This window comes from Ranitomeya imitator, chromosome 2, assembly GCF_032444005.1.
Source record: "Ranitomeya imitator isolate aRanImi1 chromosome 2, aRanImi1.pri, whole genome shotgun sequence".
Taxonomy (NCBI): Eukaryota; Metazoa; Chordata; class Amphibia; order Anura; family Dendrobatidae; genus Ranitomeya; species Ranitomeya imitator.
The window spans coordinates 259,368,303-259,384,520 of NC_091283.1; the positions used below are offsets into that span (position 1 = coordinate 259,368,303).

Genomic DNA, 16,218 nt, shown 5'->3' on the forward strand with positions numbered 1-16,218 from the left:
GTACCATCATTTCTGTCCAGGCATATTTCATGAGTTTTATTTTTTTTTTAACTCTGTGGAAGCATGGATAAAAAGCAATGTCTGACTTTCATTTGGTCATTTTCATAGATTTTTGATTTATTATTACTTTTGTCAGATTCAAGTTATTTCTGTGACCATTGTGGGTTTTTCTGTCATGAAACGAGGGGTACCAACAATTTTGACCACGTATGTAGGTGGAATGAATATTTTGACTCCACTGCCACTTTCTGGAAATTAGCACAAAGTGGATGTTAGAGAGTGAAAATTACACATTTGCCATTTTATTACCCAGCACTAGTTATGAGCAAGTATACTCGTTGCTCGGGTTTTCCAGAGCACACTTGGGTGGTCTCTGAGTATTTGTTAGTGTTCGGAGATTTAATATTTGTTGACGCAGGTGAATGATTTATGGCTGTTATCCAGCCTGAGTGCATGTGGGGGTTGCCTGGTTGCTAGGGAATCCCCACATGTAATCAAGCTGTCTAGTAGCTGTAAATCATTTAGCTGCGGATGATGAAAACTAAATCTCCGAGCACTAGCAAATACTCGGAGACCACCCGAGCGTGCTCTGGAAAACCTGAGCAACAAGTATACTCGCTCATCACTACCCAGCACATAGTGCCCAGATTGCGCTCCAGGAGACACACACCGTAAATTAAGTGGATTCTTCTCACTATAATATTGGTAAACACAGGTGTCACGAGATTGTATGAAATATAATATGATTTTAGAGTTTGCCTGTCAGACCCATGCTGCGGGCTAAAAAGCCCTCTCTTCCCTCTGTGTTTCTGAATCTATGTGTAGAAGAGGTTTTTATTGCTCTGGCCATAAATTCCAAGCTTGGAGCAACTTACTCCCCCCCTCCCATCTGTCCAGTTATAACTGGTATAGAAGTTCTCCAAAATCCATGAGGGTCTTTGTTCTAATATGATAAGATATTGGGCCAAAGGTTTAGGCTAGGAAAATAATACGTCCAGTTTGTGAATCTCCATCGACGGATTTATCAGCCACGGTAAGCGCGGGCTTCTAACTCCATCAGTTAAAAAGTATGGATTTCCCTGGAACTGTGCGTCACAAATAGCACAAATTTGGTTTCATTAGAATGCCAATGTTAATACAAGATGAATGCTGGGTGTGTTATGATTCTGACATGTTCTGTAGCGGAGATACAGGCATTAGACAAACTTGTGTGAAATTTACTAAGACTGAAGAGAGGGGAGGGTCTGGGTAAACCAGCCCTGTTGGTGATGTCACAGGCTGCGGTTTATAAGTTTATGCCAAACCCCCAGCAGTTAGTTTTACCTGAGGAGCTCTGACTGCCAGTCCTGATGCATTGTGACATATATGGGAACTCCACCCACTAGCCTGGTTGCCTGCAATGCTCTGAACACATGTAAGTGTTGATTTCTCATGTAATCCCTGTTTTTTTTATAATTACCTTTGTACATATTTTCAATTGTTTTATATTGTAACATCTTTATATGCCTTCTTTATAAACACTGCCTTCTTCCGGAGTAAAATATATATTAGTTACTAGTTTTCGTTCTTCCTGCTCTAAAACGTACTCTAAGTCTTCTGAAGGGAATTACGCTATTGTTTTGGGTTAGCTTCGGACCCGGTTAATCGGAGCTGGTGGCAGCATACCTTTGTACTGGGTGGTTGGGAGTCATTGTAGCGACTGCGGCGTTGATAACTATTGTTCCTGCTTGTGTGGGAGTATTTATATCGCCTCGCTGCAGCGTGCCCAATAGCCAGTACATAGCTGGCAGCCTTTCTGGCGACTAATTACTCTAGGTGCAGTACCTAATCTGACCTGAGAGTAAGGAGGGTGCCAGAGAGCTGCAAGTTTCAAGTGGAACTGTAAGCGGGATATACATAAATCCCTGCAGTTTGTGGTATATTGAAGAGCAGTGGGATACCTAAAATAAGCCCCTGCTGTAATACAAGAGGTCAATAGCCTTGTGTGTTTTTTCATCACATTGTTGCAGTGGAGGGATAACTAAGATAAGCCCCCCTGCACATGTGATAGCCGTCTGTTGGCCTAAAGTCACCCCGATCCGTGATGCAGAGGTGACGGTCATGGTGTGAATCGTGACATATTGGTGGCAAGGCGGTGGGATCTTAGAGCATTAGTGATTTGGTTTGAGCAATCATTCCTCTCACTAAAAACTTGCAAAGTTCTTGCGAGGACTCTGCGCAAATAAGTTTGGAGAACGAACTCAGTGTTTATTAGTCCTGAGACAATTGTGTGTACTGGTAATTATCCCTTCCCTTTCTCTTCGTTTTTCTGTCCTATCTTTTATTTGGCAACCATGGTTGTGCTGGGAGAAACCTTTTATAAGCAGCAGACCAAAAACACCCTTATTGCCTTATGTAGGTCACAGCGTATTGACTTTGCAGGCAAAAACAAAAGCCAACTGGTCACAGATCTGGTGCAATGGGAAGCCGCTCTAGACCAAGCCAGGCCACAGAGCCCAGAGGCCGCAGAAGCCAGCACGAGCAGAGGTGGTGCTGCAGCAGAGGTTCAATCACTGAATGCCGGCCCTATTAGCAATCAGGGCGAATTGGACCCCCACCTGCTGGCAGTCTTGGAACTACTCCCCGCTGATGACCGTGTTGGATGTCTGCAGCTGATCCAGCAATACCATGAGAGAGCCGAGCGGGAGACTGAGAGCCGAGCGCCAAGCCCAGCGAGAACATGAACCGGAGATGCTCCGGCAGGGGGGGATGCCTTCTACCGCCCAGAGCCGTGAGTGTTGTGATAGGCAATTCAGTATCACAATGGACATAGCGGTCAGAGCACATACAGTGATCTGACAATAACCCAAAATAATAGAACGAGCTCTGAGACGTGGGAACTCTGCAGACCGCAATCCCTAATCCTCTCCAAACAACACTAGAGGCAGCCGTGGATTGCGCCTAACTCTACCTATGCAACTCGGCACAGCCTGAGAAACTAACTAGCCTGAAGATAGAAAATAAGCCTACCTTGCCTCAGAGAAATACCCCAAAGGAAAAGGCAGCCCCCCACATATAATGACTGTGAGTTAAGATGAAAAGACAAACGTAGGGATGAAATAGATTCAGCAAAGTGAGGCCCGACTTTCTTAACAGAGCGAGGATAGGAAAGATAACTTTGCGGTCTACACAAAACCCTAAATAAAACCACGCAAAGGGGGCAAAAAGACCCTCCGTACCGAACTAACGGCACGGAGGTACACCCTTTGCGTCCCAGAGCTTCCAGCAAAACAATTAGACAAGCTGGACAGAAAAAATAGCAAACAAATAGCAAAGAAGAACTTAGCTATGCAGAGCAGCAGGCCACAGGAATGATCCAGGGAAAAACAAGTCCAACACTGGAACATAGACAGGAAGCATGGATCAAAGCATTAGGTGGAGTTAAGTAGAGAAGCACCTAACAACCTCACCAGATCACCTGAGGGAGGAAACTCAGAAGCCGCAGTACCTCTTTCCTCCACAAACGGAAGCTCCCAGAGAGAATCAGCCGAAGTACCACTTGTGACCACAGGAGGGAGCTCTGCCACAGAATTCACAACAGTACCCCCCCTTGAGGAGGGGTCACCGAACCCTCACCAGAGCCCCCAGGCCGACCAGGATGAGCCACATGAAAGGCACGAACAAGATCGGGAGCATGGACATCAGAGGCAAAAACCCAGGAATTATCTTCCTGAGCATAACCCTTCCATTTAACCAGATACTGGAGTTTCCGTCTAGAAACACGAGAATCCAAAATCTTCTCCACAATATACTCCAATTCCCCCTCCACCAAAACCGGGGCAGGAGGGTCAACAGATGGAACCATAGGTGCCACGTATCTCCGCAACAATGACCTATGGAATACGTTATGTATGGAAAAAGAATCTGGGAGGGTCAGACGAAAAGACACAGGATTAAGAACCTCAGAAATCCTATACGGACCAATGAAATGAGGTTTAAACTTAGGAGAGGAAACCTTCATAGGAATATGATGACAAGATAACCAAACCAGATCCCCAACACGAAGTCGGGGACCCACACGGCGTCTGCGATTAGCGAAACGTTGAGCCTTCTCCTGGGACAAGGTCAAATTGTCCACTACATGAGTCCAAATCTGCTGCAACCTGTCCACCACAGTATCCACACCAGGACAGTGCGAAGACTCAACCTGTCCTGAAGAGAAACGAGGATGGAACCCAGAATTGCAGAAAAATGGCGAAACCAAGGTAGCCGAGCTGGCCCCGATTATTAAGGGCGAACTCAGCCAAAGGCAAAAAGGACACCCAGTCATCCTGATCGGCAGAAACAAAGCATCTCAGATATGTTTCCAAGGTCTGATTGGTTCGTTCGGTCTGGCCATTAGTCTGAGGATGGAAAGCCGAGGAAAAAGACAAGTCAATGCCCATCCTACCACAAAAGGCTCGCTAAAACCTCGAAACAAACTGGGAACCTCTGTCAGAAACAATATTCTCTGGAATGCCATTCAAACGAACCACATGCTGGAAGAACAATGGCACCAAATCAGAGGAGGAAGGCAATTTAGACAAGGGTACCAGATGGACCATCTTAGAAAAGCGATCACAGACCACCCAAATGACTGACATCTTTTGAGAAACGGGAAGATCTGAAATAAAATCCATAGAGATATGTGTCCAAGGCCTCTTCGGGACCGGCAAGGGCAAAAGCAACCCACTGGCACGAGAACAGCAGGGCTTAGCCCGAGCACAAATCCCACAGGACTGCACAAAAGTACGCACATCCCGCGACAGAGATGGCCACCAAAAGGATCTAGCCACTAACTCTCTGGTACCAAAGATTCCAGGATGACCAGCCAACACCGAACAATGAACCTCAGAGATAACTTTATTCGTCCACCTATCAGGGACAAACAGTTTCTCCGCTGGACAACGATCAGGTTTATTAGCCTGAAATTTTTGCAGCACCCGCCGCAAATCAGGGAAGATGGCAGACACAATTACTCCTTCCTTGAGGATACCCGCCGGCTCAGATAAACCCGGAGAGTCGGGCACAAAACTCCTAGACAGAGCATCCGCCTTCACATTTTTAGATCCCGGAAGGTACAAAATCACAAAGTCAAAACGGGCAAAAAACAGCGACCAACGAGCCTGTCTAGGATTCAAACGCTTAGCAGACTCGAGATAAGTCAAGTTCTTATGATCAGTCAATACCACCACGCGATGCTTAGCTCCTTCAAGCCAATGACGCCACTCCTCGAATGCCCACTTAATGGCCAGCAACTCTCGGTTGCCCACATCATAATTTCACTCAGCAGGCGAAAACTTCCTGGAAAAAAAAAGCGCATGGTTTCATCACTGAGCAATCAGAACCTCTCTGCGACAAAACAGCCCCTGCTCCAATCTCAGAAGCATCAACCTCGACCTGGAACGGAAGAGAAACATCTGGTTGACACAACACAGGGGCAGAAGAAAAACGACGTTTCAACTCTTGAAAAGCTTCCACAGCAGCAGAAGACCAATTGACCAAATCAGCACCCTTCTTGGTCAAATCGGTCAATGGTTTGGCAATACTAGAAAAATTGCAGATGAAGCGACGATAAAAATTAGCAAAGCCCAGGAACTTTTGCAGACTTTTCAGAGATGTCGGCTGAGTCCAATCATGGATGGCTTGGACCTTAACAGGATCCATCTCGATAGTAGAAGTGGAAAAGATGAATCCCAAAAATGAAACCTTCTGCACACCAAAGAGACACTTTGATCCCTTCACAAACAAAGAATTAGCACGCAGGACCTGAAAAACCGTTCTGACCTGCTTCACATGAGACTCCCAATCATCCGAGAAGATCAAAATGTCATCCAAGTACACAATCAGGAATTTATCCAGGTACTCTCGGAAGATGTCATGCATAAAGGACTGAAACACTGATGGAGCATTGGCAAGTCCGAATGGCATCACTAGATACTCAAAATGACCCTCGGGCGTATTAAATGCAGTTTTCCATTCATCGCCTCGCCTGATTCGCACCAGATTATACGCACCACAAAGATCTATCTTGGTGAACCAACTGGCCCCCTTAATCCGAGCAAATAAATCAGATAACAATGGCAAGGGGTACTGAAATTTAACAGTGATCTTATTAAGAAGGCGGTAATCTATACAAGGTCTCAGCGAACCATCCTTCTTGGCTACAAAAAAAACCCTGCTCCTAATGGCGACGATGACGGGCGAATATGCCCCTTCTCCAGGGATTCCTTCACATAACTGCGCATAGCGGTGTGCTCAGGCACGGATAAATTAAACAGTCGACCTTTTGGGAATTTACTACCAGGAATCAAATTGATAGCACAATCACAATCCCTATGCGGAGGTAGGGCATCGGACTTGGGCTCATCAAATACATCCCGGTAATCAGACAAGAACTCTGGAACCTCAGAAGGGGTGGATGACGAAATTGTCAGAAATGGAACATCACCATGTACCCCCTGACAACCCCAGCTGGACATCGACATGGATTTCCAATCCAATACTGGATTATGGGCTTGTAGCCATGGCAACCCCAACACGACCACATCATGCAGATTATGCAACACCAGAAAGCGAATAACCTCCTGATGTGCAGGAGCCATGCACATGGTCAGCTGGGTCCAGTATTGAGGCTTATTCTTGGCCAAAGGCGTAGCATCAATTCCTCTCAATGGAATAGGACACTGCAAGGGCTCCAAGAAAAACCCACAACGCTTAGCATATTCCAAGTCCATCAAATTCAGGGCAGCGCCTGAATCCACAAACGCCATGACAGAATACGATGACAAAGAGCAGATCAAGGTAACGGACAGAAGAAATTTTGACTGTACTGTACCAATGGTGGCAGACCTAGCGAACCGCTTAGTGCGCTTAGGACAATCAGAGATAGCATGAGTGGAATCACCACAGTAGAAACACAGCCCATTCAGACGTCTGTGTTCTTGCCGTTCAACTCTGGTCAAAGTCCTATCGCACTGCATAGGCTCAGGTTTAATCTCAGGTAATACCGCCAAATGGTGCACAGATTTACGCTCGCGCAAGCGTCGACCGATCTGAATGGCCAAAGACATAGACTCATTCAAACCAGCAGGCATAGGAAATCCCACCATGACATCCTTAAGGGCTTCAGAGAGACCCTTTCTGAATATAGCTGCCAGCGCAGATTCATTCCATTGAGTGAGCACGGACCACTTTCTAAATTTCTTGCAATATACCTCTATCTCATCCTGAGCCTGACAAAGAGCTAGCAAATTTTTTTCTGCCTGATCCACTGAATTAGGCTCATCGTACAGCAATCCAAGCGCCAGGAAAAACGCATCGATATTACTTAATGCAGGATCTCCTGACGCAAGAGAAAATGCCCAGTCCTGAGGGTCGCCACACAAAAAAGAAATGACGATCCTAACCTGTTGAACTGGGTCACCAGAGGAGCGAGGTTTCAAAGCCAGAAATAGTTTACAATTATTTTTGAAACTCAGAAATTTAGTTCTATCTCCAAAAAACAAATCTGGAATAGGAATTCTTGGTTCTAACAAAGAATTCTGAACCACAAAATCTTGAATATTTTGAACTCTTGCCGTGAGCTGATCCACACATGAAGACAGACCTTTAATGTCCATTGCTACACCTGTGTCCTGAACCACCCAAATGTCTAGGGGAAAAAAAAGACAAAACACAGTGCAAAGAAAATAAAATGGTCTCAGAACTTCTTTTTTCCCTCTATTGAGAATCATTAGCACTTTTGGCTTCCTGTACTGTTGTGATAGGCAATTCAGTATCACAATGGACATAGCGGTCAGAGCACATACAGTGATCTGACAATAACCCAAAATAATAGAACGAGCTCTGAGACGTGGGAACTCTGCAGACCGCAATCCCTAATCCTCTCCAAACAACACTAGAGGCAGCCGTGGATTGCGCCTAACTCTACCTATGCAACTCGGCACAGCCTGAGAAACTAACTAGCCTGAAGATAGAAAATAAGCCTACCTTGCCTCAGAGAAATACCCCAAAGGAAAAGGCAGCCCCCCACATATAATGACTGTGAGTTAAGATGAAAAGACAAACGTAGGGATGAAATAGATTCAGCAAAGTGAGGCCCGACTTTCTTAACAGAGCGAGGATAGGAAAGATAACTTTGCGGTCTACACAAACCCTTAAATAAAACCACGCAAAGGGGGCAAAAAGACGCTCCGTACCGAACTAACGGCACGGAGGTACACCCTTTGCGTCCCAGAGCTTCCAGCAAAACAATTAGACAAGCTGGACAGAAAAAATAGCAAACAAATAGCAAAGAAGAACTTAGCTATGCAGAGCAGCAGGCCACAGGAATGATCCAGGGAAAAACAAGTCCAACACTGGAACATAGACAGGAAGCATGGATCAAAGCATTAGGTGGAGTTAAGTAGAGAAGCACCTAACGACCTCACCAGATCACCTGAGGGAGGAAACTGAGAAGCCGCAGTACCACTTTCCTCCACAAACGGAAGCTCCCAGAGAGAATCAGCCGAAGTACCACTTGTGACCACAGGAGGGAGCTCTGCCACAGAATTCACAACACGTGAGCCCAGCAGCGCTCATATACCAAAGCCCCGGCCCGATCACTTTCCTGTTATGGAAAAGGATGGGGACTGGGACACTTTTCTGCAGGCCTTTGAGAAAGCCTGCAGACAGTACAGGCTACCTACAGATGAATGGGCACGATACCTGACACCAGGGCTGAGAGGCAAAGCTCTGGAGGCGTTTGCTGCCCTCCATCAAGAACAAGAAGGTGACTATGAGGCCATCAAGCAGGCTCTGATAGCCAAGTACCAGCTTACACCCGAGGTGTATCGTAGAAAGTTTTGGAACCTCCAACGTGGCCCACATGACAGCTACGGCGATGTGGTGCATGGACTCAGGACCCACTTTAATCAGTGGATCCAAGGACTGTCAGTGACCACCTTTGAGCAGCTGGGAGACCTGATGATCAAAGACCAGTTCTTACATCTTTGCCCAGCTGAGGTGCGACAGTTCGTTATGGATAGAAAACCCAAAGACGTGGCGAAAGCAGCGCAGATTGCCGATGCCTATGAGGCCAACCGTAAATCGGAAGTGCAGAAGCCAGTCACCACCAGCTGGAGAGGGGGTAAGCCTGCAACCAACACCAGTACCCCTGCCAGCCAACACACCAGAGGTCCTGTCCCCGTGGCCAAAAGCACCAGACCTACCATCGAACCTCGCCAGTGTTTCTTCTGCAAGCAGACTGGTCATATCAGTCCCCACTGTCCAGACAAGCCGAAGAACCCCCCAGCGAAGGCCCCAGGGCCTAATGCAGCAGTTCTTTTGGTGGGTGGTGTGGTTGGGAGGGTGTGTGACAACGTAGAGCACGTCACCGTTGGGAGGCCATGTTGCTACAGGCCTCAAGGACACCGGAGCTGAACGAACCCTCATCCGACCCGAACTGGCGGCCCCTGAAGAAATCATTCTGGGGAAAACCCTAACTGTCACTGGGATTGGGGGCATCAGCTGTCTCTTACCAATGGCCCAGGTTTATATTGATTGGGGTGCTGGGAGCGGGGTGAAGGAAGTGGGGCTGTCTGATAATTTACCCACTGATGTTTTGTTGGGGACTGATTTGGGGAGGATGGTTGCATACTACGTCCCTGACACCCCTCCCCAATCTGCTAATAAGGGTAATATTAACTCTGATGATGATGGGAAATCGCATGTGTTACCTGACCATGCTTTATCTTGTAATGATGCATCTGATAACCATTTTTTCCCCAGGATTGATGGTGAAAATGGTGTACCTGTGCCAACGGAGCCTGATAATGATTTTTCTGTGAAAGTTGATGTGTCCATAGGTACAGGAGTGCTCAGCCACGTCGCTCTGCGGAGTGAGACGGCTGAGGAACCCCTAGCAGGGGCAAGTGTCGGTGCTACAGGAAATGGGGAGAAGCATGGGAACCGTGAGAAAGGTGATGCCATGAAATTGACCAGTGCCACCGAGGAAGGTAACTGGCCCATAAGTAGCACTGCCCCTGGAGTGTTGGGGGTGGATGGGGAGGTAGAGCCCATAGCGGCGCCGGCTGATGGGTCTGTAGAAATCCCCAGAGAGACAGCCTACGTAGCTGCTGTCACCAGCAGTCAGAGTGCCTGGAACACAGATAACTGTCTGCCTTCCGGACCCTCCTCAGTCATCATGGTGACTGAACCAGAGGTGGACCCAGAGCAGGTCCAAGAGGGTTCCCGTGGGGAAGGGACCCTGACATCGCTTCTGGCTTCCCCTAGCCAGGAGTTTCAGGCCACTCTGCGCACAGATGCAAGCCTAGAGAGTTTGAGACAACTCGCCGAGACATCCACCTCCATGACTGATAAGGAGAGGGTGTTCTGGGAACGAGGAAGGTTGTACCAGGAGACAGTACCCGGAAAATCGCAAAAGGAGTGGTTGAGGGAAAGACAGCTGGTCATTACGTAGCAATTCCGGGGTGAGTTGTTACGGATTGCCCATGAGATCTCGCTAGCTGGACACTTGGGGATCAGCAAAACTAAGGCCCGGCTGTCTCAACACTTCTATTGGCCTAAGATGGGGACAGATGTGTCAAACTACTGCCGCTCCTGTATCACCTGTCAAAGAGTGGGGAAGGCCGGGCCTGCTCTTAAGGCTCCCCTGATCCCTTTGCCAGTGATAGAGGAGCCTTTCCAGAGATTCGCTGTGGACATTGTGGGCCCGCGGGCCGTCTCCAGCAGCTCTGGGAAGCAATACATCCTTACTGTGGTAGACTACTCTACCCAGTACCCTGAGGCAGTAGCTCTGTCTACAACTAGGGCAGATAAGGTGGCGGATGCCCTCTTGGCTATCTTTTCACGTGTAGGATTTCCCAGGGAGATGCTTATTGATCAAGAGACCCAATTCATGTCTCGCCTAATGGAGGCTCTCTGTAAGAGAATGCAGGTGAAGCACCTGGTATCGAGTGCGTATCACCCACAGACCAATGGCTTGTGTGAACGCTTCAATGGTACCCTCAAACAGATGCTACGCATGCTGGTTGAGACTCAAGGGCGTGACTGGGAGCGGTACCTCCCACACCTGCTATTCGCTTACCGAGAGGTTCCACAGGCCTCGACGGGGTTCTCCCCCTTCGAGCTCCTGTACGGCAGGTAAGTCCAGGGACCCCTTGGGTTGGTAAGAGAATCCTGGGAAGAGGAGCCGAACCCTTCTGAAGGGTCCATAGTGGATCAACATGTTAGAGCATGTTAGGTTAGGCTATGGGTTGAACTAGATGGACTTATAGTCTTCCTTCGACCTTAATAACTATGTAACTATGTCATGCGCTTCCGTGACAAGATGCAGACCTTGACGCAGTTGGTGCATGACAACATGACGCAGGCTCAGGCTGACCAGAAGCACTGGTATGACCAGAATGCCCGGGAGCGGACCTACCACGTGGGTCAAAAGGTGTGGGTGCTGGTCCCTGTGCCAACGGATAAGCTTCAGGCAGCCTGGGAGGGCCCGTACGTCATCCACCAACAGCTCAACCCGGTCACCTACGTGGTCACGCTTGACCACGCTCGGGGTAGGCAAAAGGCCTTTCACGTCAACATGATGAAGGCTCACCATGAACTTGAACCTTTTGTCCTACCGGTCTGCAGCTTATCCGAAGACGGGGAGGAAGACACCCTCCTGGACATGCTGGCCCGAGCCAAGGCCGGTGGGTTCATCAAGGACGTGGAAGTAAGCGCCTCGTTAACTGAACCCCAGCAGTTGCAGTTGCAAACCACACTGGAACACTTCTGGGTCATGTTCTTCAACCGACCTGGGAGGACTGAGTTAGCAGTCCACAAGGTGGACACCGGGAATCACGCCCCACTACGGCAAACACCCTATCGAATCTCCGACCAGGTGCAGCAGGTTATGTGCCAGGAGATCGATGAGATGTTACAGCTGGGGATGATTTGACGGTCAAAGAGCACGTGGGCCTCACCTGTAGTTCTCGTGACAAAGAAGGACCGGACCACTCGGTTCTGCATGGACTACAGGGGGCTCAATGCCATCACAGCCTCTGACGCGCACCCAATGCCGCGCATCGAGGAGCTGCTTGAGAGGTTAGCTGGCACAAAATTCCTGACAGTAATGGATCTGAGTCGAGGATACTGGCAGATTCTCCTGAGCCCCGAGGCGCAGGAGAAGTCCGCCTTCATCACACCCTTTGGACTGTATGAGTCCACGGTCATGCCCTTCGGCATGAAGAATGCCCCTGCCACTTTCCAGCGGTTACTTTGTAACTGATGGAGTTAGAAGCCCGCGCTTACCGTGGCGGATAAATCCGTCGATGGAGATTCACAAACTGGACGTATTATTTTCCTAGCCTAAACCATTGGCCCAATATCTTATCATATTAGAACAAAGACCCTCATGGATTTTGGAGAACTTCTATACCAGTTATAGCTGGACAGATGGAAGGGGGGGAGTAAGTTGCTCCAAGCTTGGAATTTATGGCCAGAGCAATAAAAACCTCTTCTACACATAGATTCAGAACCACAGAGGGAAGGGAGGGCTTTTTAGCCCGCAGCATGGGTCTGACAGGCAAACTCCAAAATCATTATATTTTATACAATCTCATGACAACATGGGTCCTTAATGTTGTTTGAGCACTCTGCAAGACTCAGAAGTGAGAGTGGATTTTGCTGGATTGGTTTATAGAAACCCTGTTGCTTTTCAACAGCCTTTGAGCCACTAGTAGAGTGGGAACCTTTGTTTTTCCATTGACACATGATGGACCTAAGTGGGGACTTGTTTTTTGTGAGATGAGAATTGGTATTATTTTCGCCTACATAACATTGATTGGTTTCTTTTTATTCGATATTTGGGAGGCAGAATGAACAAACAGCTGAACACCAAGCACTACTGGCTCATCCAACAAGGTTTTCTTTTAGACTGTGAACTGTCATTGTCTTGGTAAATAATTCAAGTTTTTTACATAGCTTGCCATTTTTATGTACAGTTTACTGTAAGTAGAAATGTTCAAAAATATAAAACTCAAGGATATTTTATTAAAAAAATGTTTTTTATCTTAACAGATGACTGCACCAGGAGATCAGAGGGACAGCTGACCTCTTCAATTTTTAAATATGATGACCTTGAGATCCTACAAGATAAAACTGAAGTGAATGCCATTACTTCAGATATATCATCATCCATTCACAGCAAAGATCTGTCATCTGATCCTATGAAACAGGTCCCATGTTCTGATTCATTACTGACTACTAAGGAAAATCAAAGTCACAAAAGAGGCATTAAACAACAAACTGCTCCTAAAGCAAAGGAGTCATTTTCATGTTCAGAATGTGGGAAATGTTTTAAGCAGAAATGTCGTCTTATTAGTCACCAAAGAACCCACACAGGGGAGAAGCCTTTTTCATGTTCAGAATGTGGGAAATGTTTTAACCAGAAATGGAATCTTGTTAGACACCAAATATCTCACACACAGGAGAAGCCTTTTTCATGTTCAGAGTGTGGGAAATGTTTTAAATGGAAATCAGATTTGGTTAATCACCATAAAACTCACACAGGGGAGATGCCGCTTTCATGTTCAGAATGTGGGAAATGTTTTAACCAGAAATGGCATCTTGCTAGACACCAAATATCTCACACAGAGGAGAAGCCTTTTTCATGTTCAGAGTGTGGGAAATGTTTTAAAAGGAAAGTGCTTCTTGTTAGTCATAAGAGAACTCATACAGGGGAGAAGCCTTTTTCCTGTTCAAAATGTGGGAAATGTTTTACCCTCAAAGAGAATCTTGTTAGACACCAAATATCTCATACAGGGGAGAAGCCTTTTTCCTGTTCAGAATGTGGAAAAAGTTTTAAAAGGAAAGTGCATCTTGTTAGTCATCAGAGAACTCATACAGGGGAGAAGCCTTTTTCCTGTTCAAAATGTGGGAAATGTTTTACCCTCAAAGAGAATCTTGGTAGACACCAAATATCTCATACAGGGGAGAAGCCTTTTTCATGTTCAGAATGTGGGAAATGTTTTAACCAGAAAAGGAGTCTTGTTATACACCAAATAACTCACACGGGAGAGAAGCCTTTTTCATGTTCAGAATGTGGAAAATGTTTTAACCGGAAATCAGTTCTTGTTTGTCACCAGAGAAATCACACGAGGGAGATGCCTTTTTCATGCTCAGAATGTGGGAAATGTTTTAACCGGAAATCAGTTCTTGTTTGTCACCAGAGAACTCACACAAGGGAGAAGCCTTTTTCATGCTCAGAATGTGGGAAATGTTTTAACCGGAAATCAGATCTTGTTAGTCACCAGAGAAATCACACAGGGGAGAAGCCTTTTTCATGCTCAGAATGAGGGAAATGTTTTAACCGGAAATCAGATCTTGTTTGTCACCAGAGAAATCACACAAGGGAGATGCCTTTTTCATGCTCAGAATGTGGGAAATGTTTTAACCGGAAATCAGTTCTTGTTTGTCACCAGAGAAATCACACAGGGGAGCAGCCTTTTTCATGCTCAGAATGAGGGAAATGTTTTAACCGGAAATCAGTTCTTGTTTGTCACCAGAGAAATCACACAGGGGAGAAGCCTTTTTGATGCTCAGAATGTGGGAAATGTTTTAAATGGAAATCAGATCTTGTTAGTCACCAGAGAAATCACACAGGGGAGGAACCTTTTTCCTGTTCAGAATGTGGGAAATGTTTTAAATGGAAAGTGCTTCTTGTTAGACATCAGAGCGGTCACATAGGGGCGAAGCCTTTTTTATGTTCGTAATATTGGAATAGTTTTAACCAAAATTGAATCTTGTTAAATGGGTTGCCTCTTGTCATTCCTCATGTTTGCTGACAAAAGGATAAAACTAAACTTTATTAATTCCAAATGTAAAACTATACCCATAATTCACCCTCTGAAGGTTATTCAGTAGGTGACTAATAGAAAAAACATGTACCCTACAGTTGAGTATATAGGGTGAGGTGAGACATATAGACACTCACTCTCCAAGCTTCTCATTTCTACTGGTTTCATTGTCCTCACCAAAGGCGACTCATCAGGAGACTTGACCTATAGTCAAGCGAGACTAGACCAAAAAAAAAAAAGTCATGTATCATGTTATCCGAAACAGTCAGAAAACTAGCCACATATTGGCAGATCCCAGAGCTCAAACTATATACTTCGTAAGTGTATACGCCACTCCAGTGTCAGGAATAGATAGTATGTGGAAATACAGTATAATTCTTGTGTTTTCCTCCTGTAGGGACTGCCCTAGTTTGGTATTGTAACCGCTGTTAATTAGTAGTGCAGACAAATTGTCCTAGACTAAACTCCGTTTTCAGACGGCCCAATATGTACCACTCAGGGAAAACTTGCCTGCTCCAAAGATCAATAGCAGCTTCTCACTAATGGCCATGCTGCAGTCTGTCAAGGAATGAGTGCAATATCAATATAAAGACTAGGGATGTGTACAATCTAGTGATGAACTAATATACTTAGTACTCAAGATTTCCCGAGCACGCTCGGGTGTCCTTCGAGTATTTGTAAGTACTTGGAGATTTAGTTTTCAGAGCTGCATCTATTAGGCTACGTTCACACTAGCGTTGTGCGCCGCTGCGTCGGCGACGCAACGCACAACACATGCAAAAACGCCGCAAAACGCGCGCAAAAACGCTGCGTTTTGCGACGCATGTGTCGTTTTTTGCTGAAAATCGGACGCAAGAAAAATGCAACTTGTTGCGTTTTCTTGGTCCGACGCTTGCGGCAAAAAAGACGCATGCGTCGCACAACGCAACAAACAAAAACGCATGCGTCTCCCATGTTAAATATAGGGGCGCATGACGCGTGCGTCGCCGCTGCGTTGCCCGACGCTAACCCGACGCACACTAGCATAACGCTAGTGTGAACGTAGCCTTAGCCAGCATAAGTACATGTGGGGGTTGCTAGAGAATCTCCACATGTACTTGGCACTGAAAACTAAATCTCTGAGTACCTACATATACTCGGAGGACACCCGAGCGTGTTCGGGAAATCTCGAGTACCGAGTATATTCGCTCACCACGGTGGCGCAGTGGTTAGCACTGCAGCCTTGCAGCGCTGGGGTCCTGGGTTCTAATCCCACCCAGGACAACATCTGCAAAGAGTTTGTATGTTCTCTCCGTATTTGCTTGGGTTTCCTCCGGGTTCTCCTGTTTCCTCCCACATTCCAAAGACATACCGATAG

General features: G+C 46.6%; 1 protein-coding gene across 1 annotated transcript in view; it reads left to right on the forward strand.

The window, feature by feature from the left end:
- LOC138662990 (oocyte zinc finger protein XlCOF6-like) overlaps positions 1 to 14,392 on the forward strand; it is a 47,237-nt gene extending 32,845 nt beyond the window's left edge. Inside the window, exon 7 of the mRNA XM_069749023.1 lies at positions 13,084 to 14,392. Coding sequence (XP_069605124.1) covers positions 13,084 to 14,360 — 1,277 coding nt within the window. The 3' untranslated portion in view covers positions 14,361 to 14,392. The remainder of the gene's footprint in view (positions 1 to 13,083) is intronic.
- Positions 14,393 to 16,218: the final 1,826 nt, after the last annotated feature.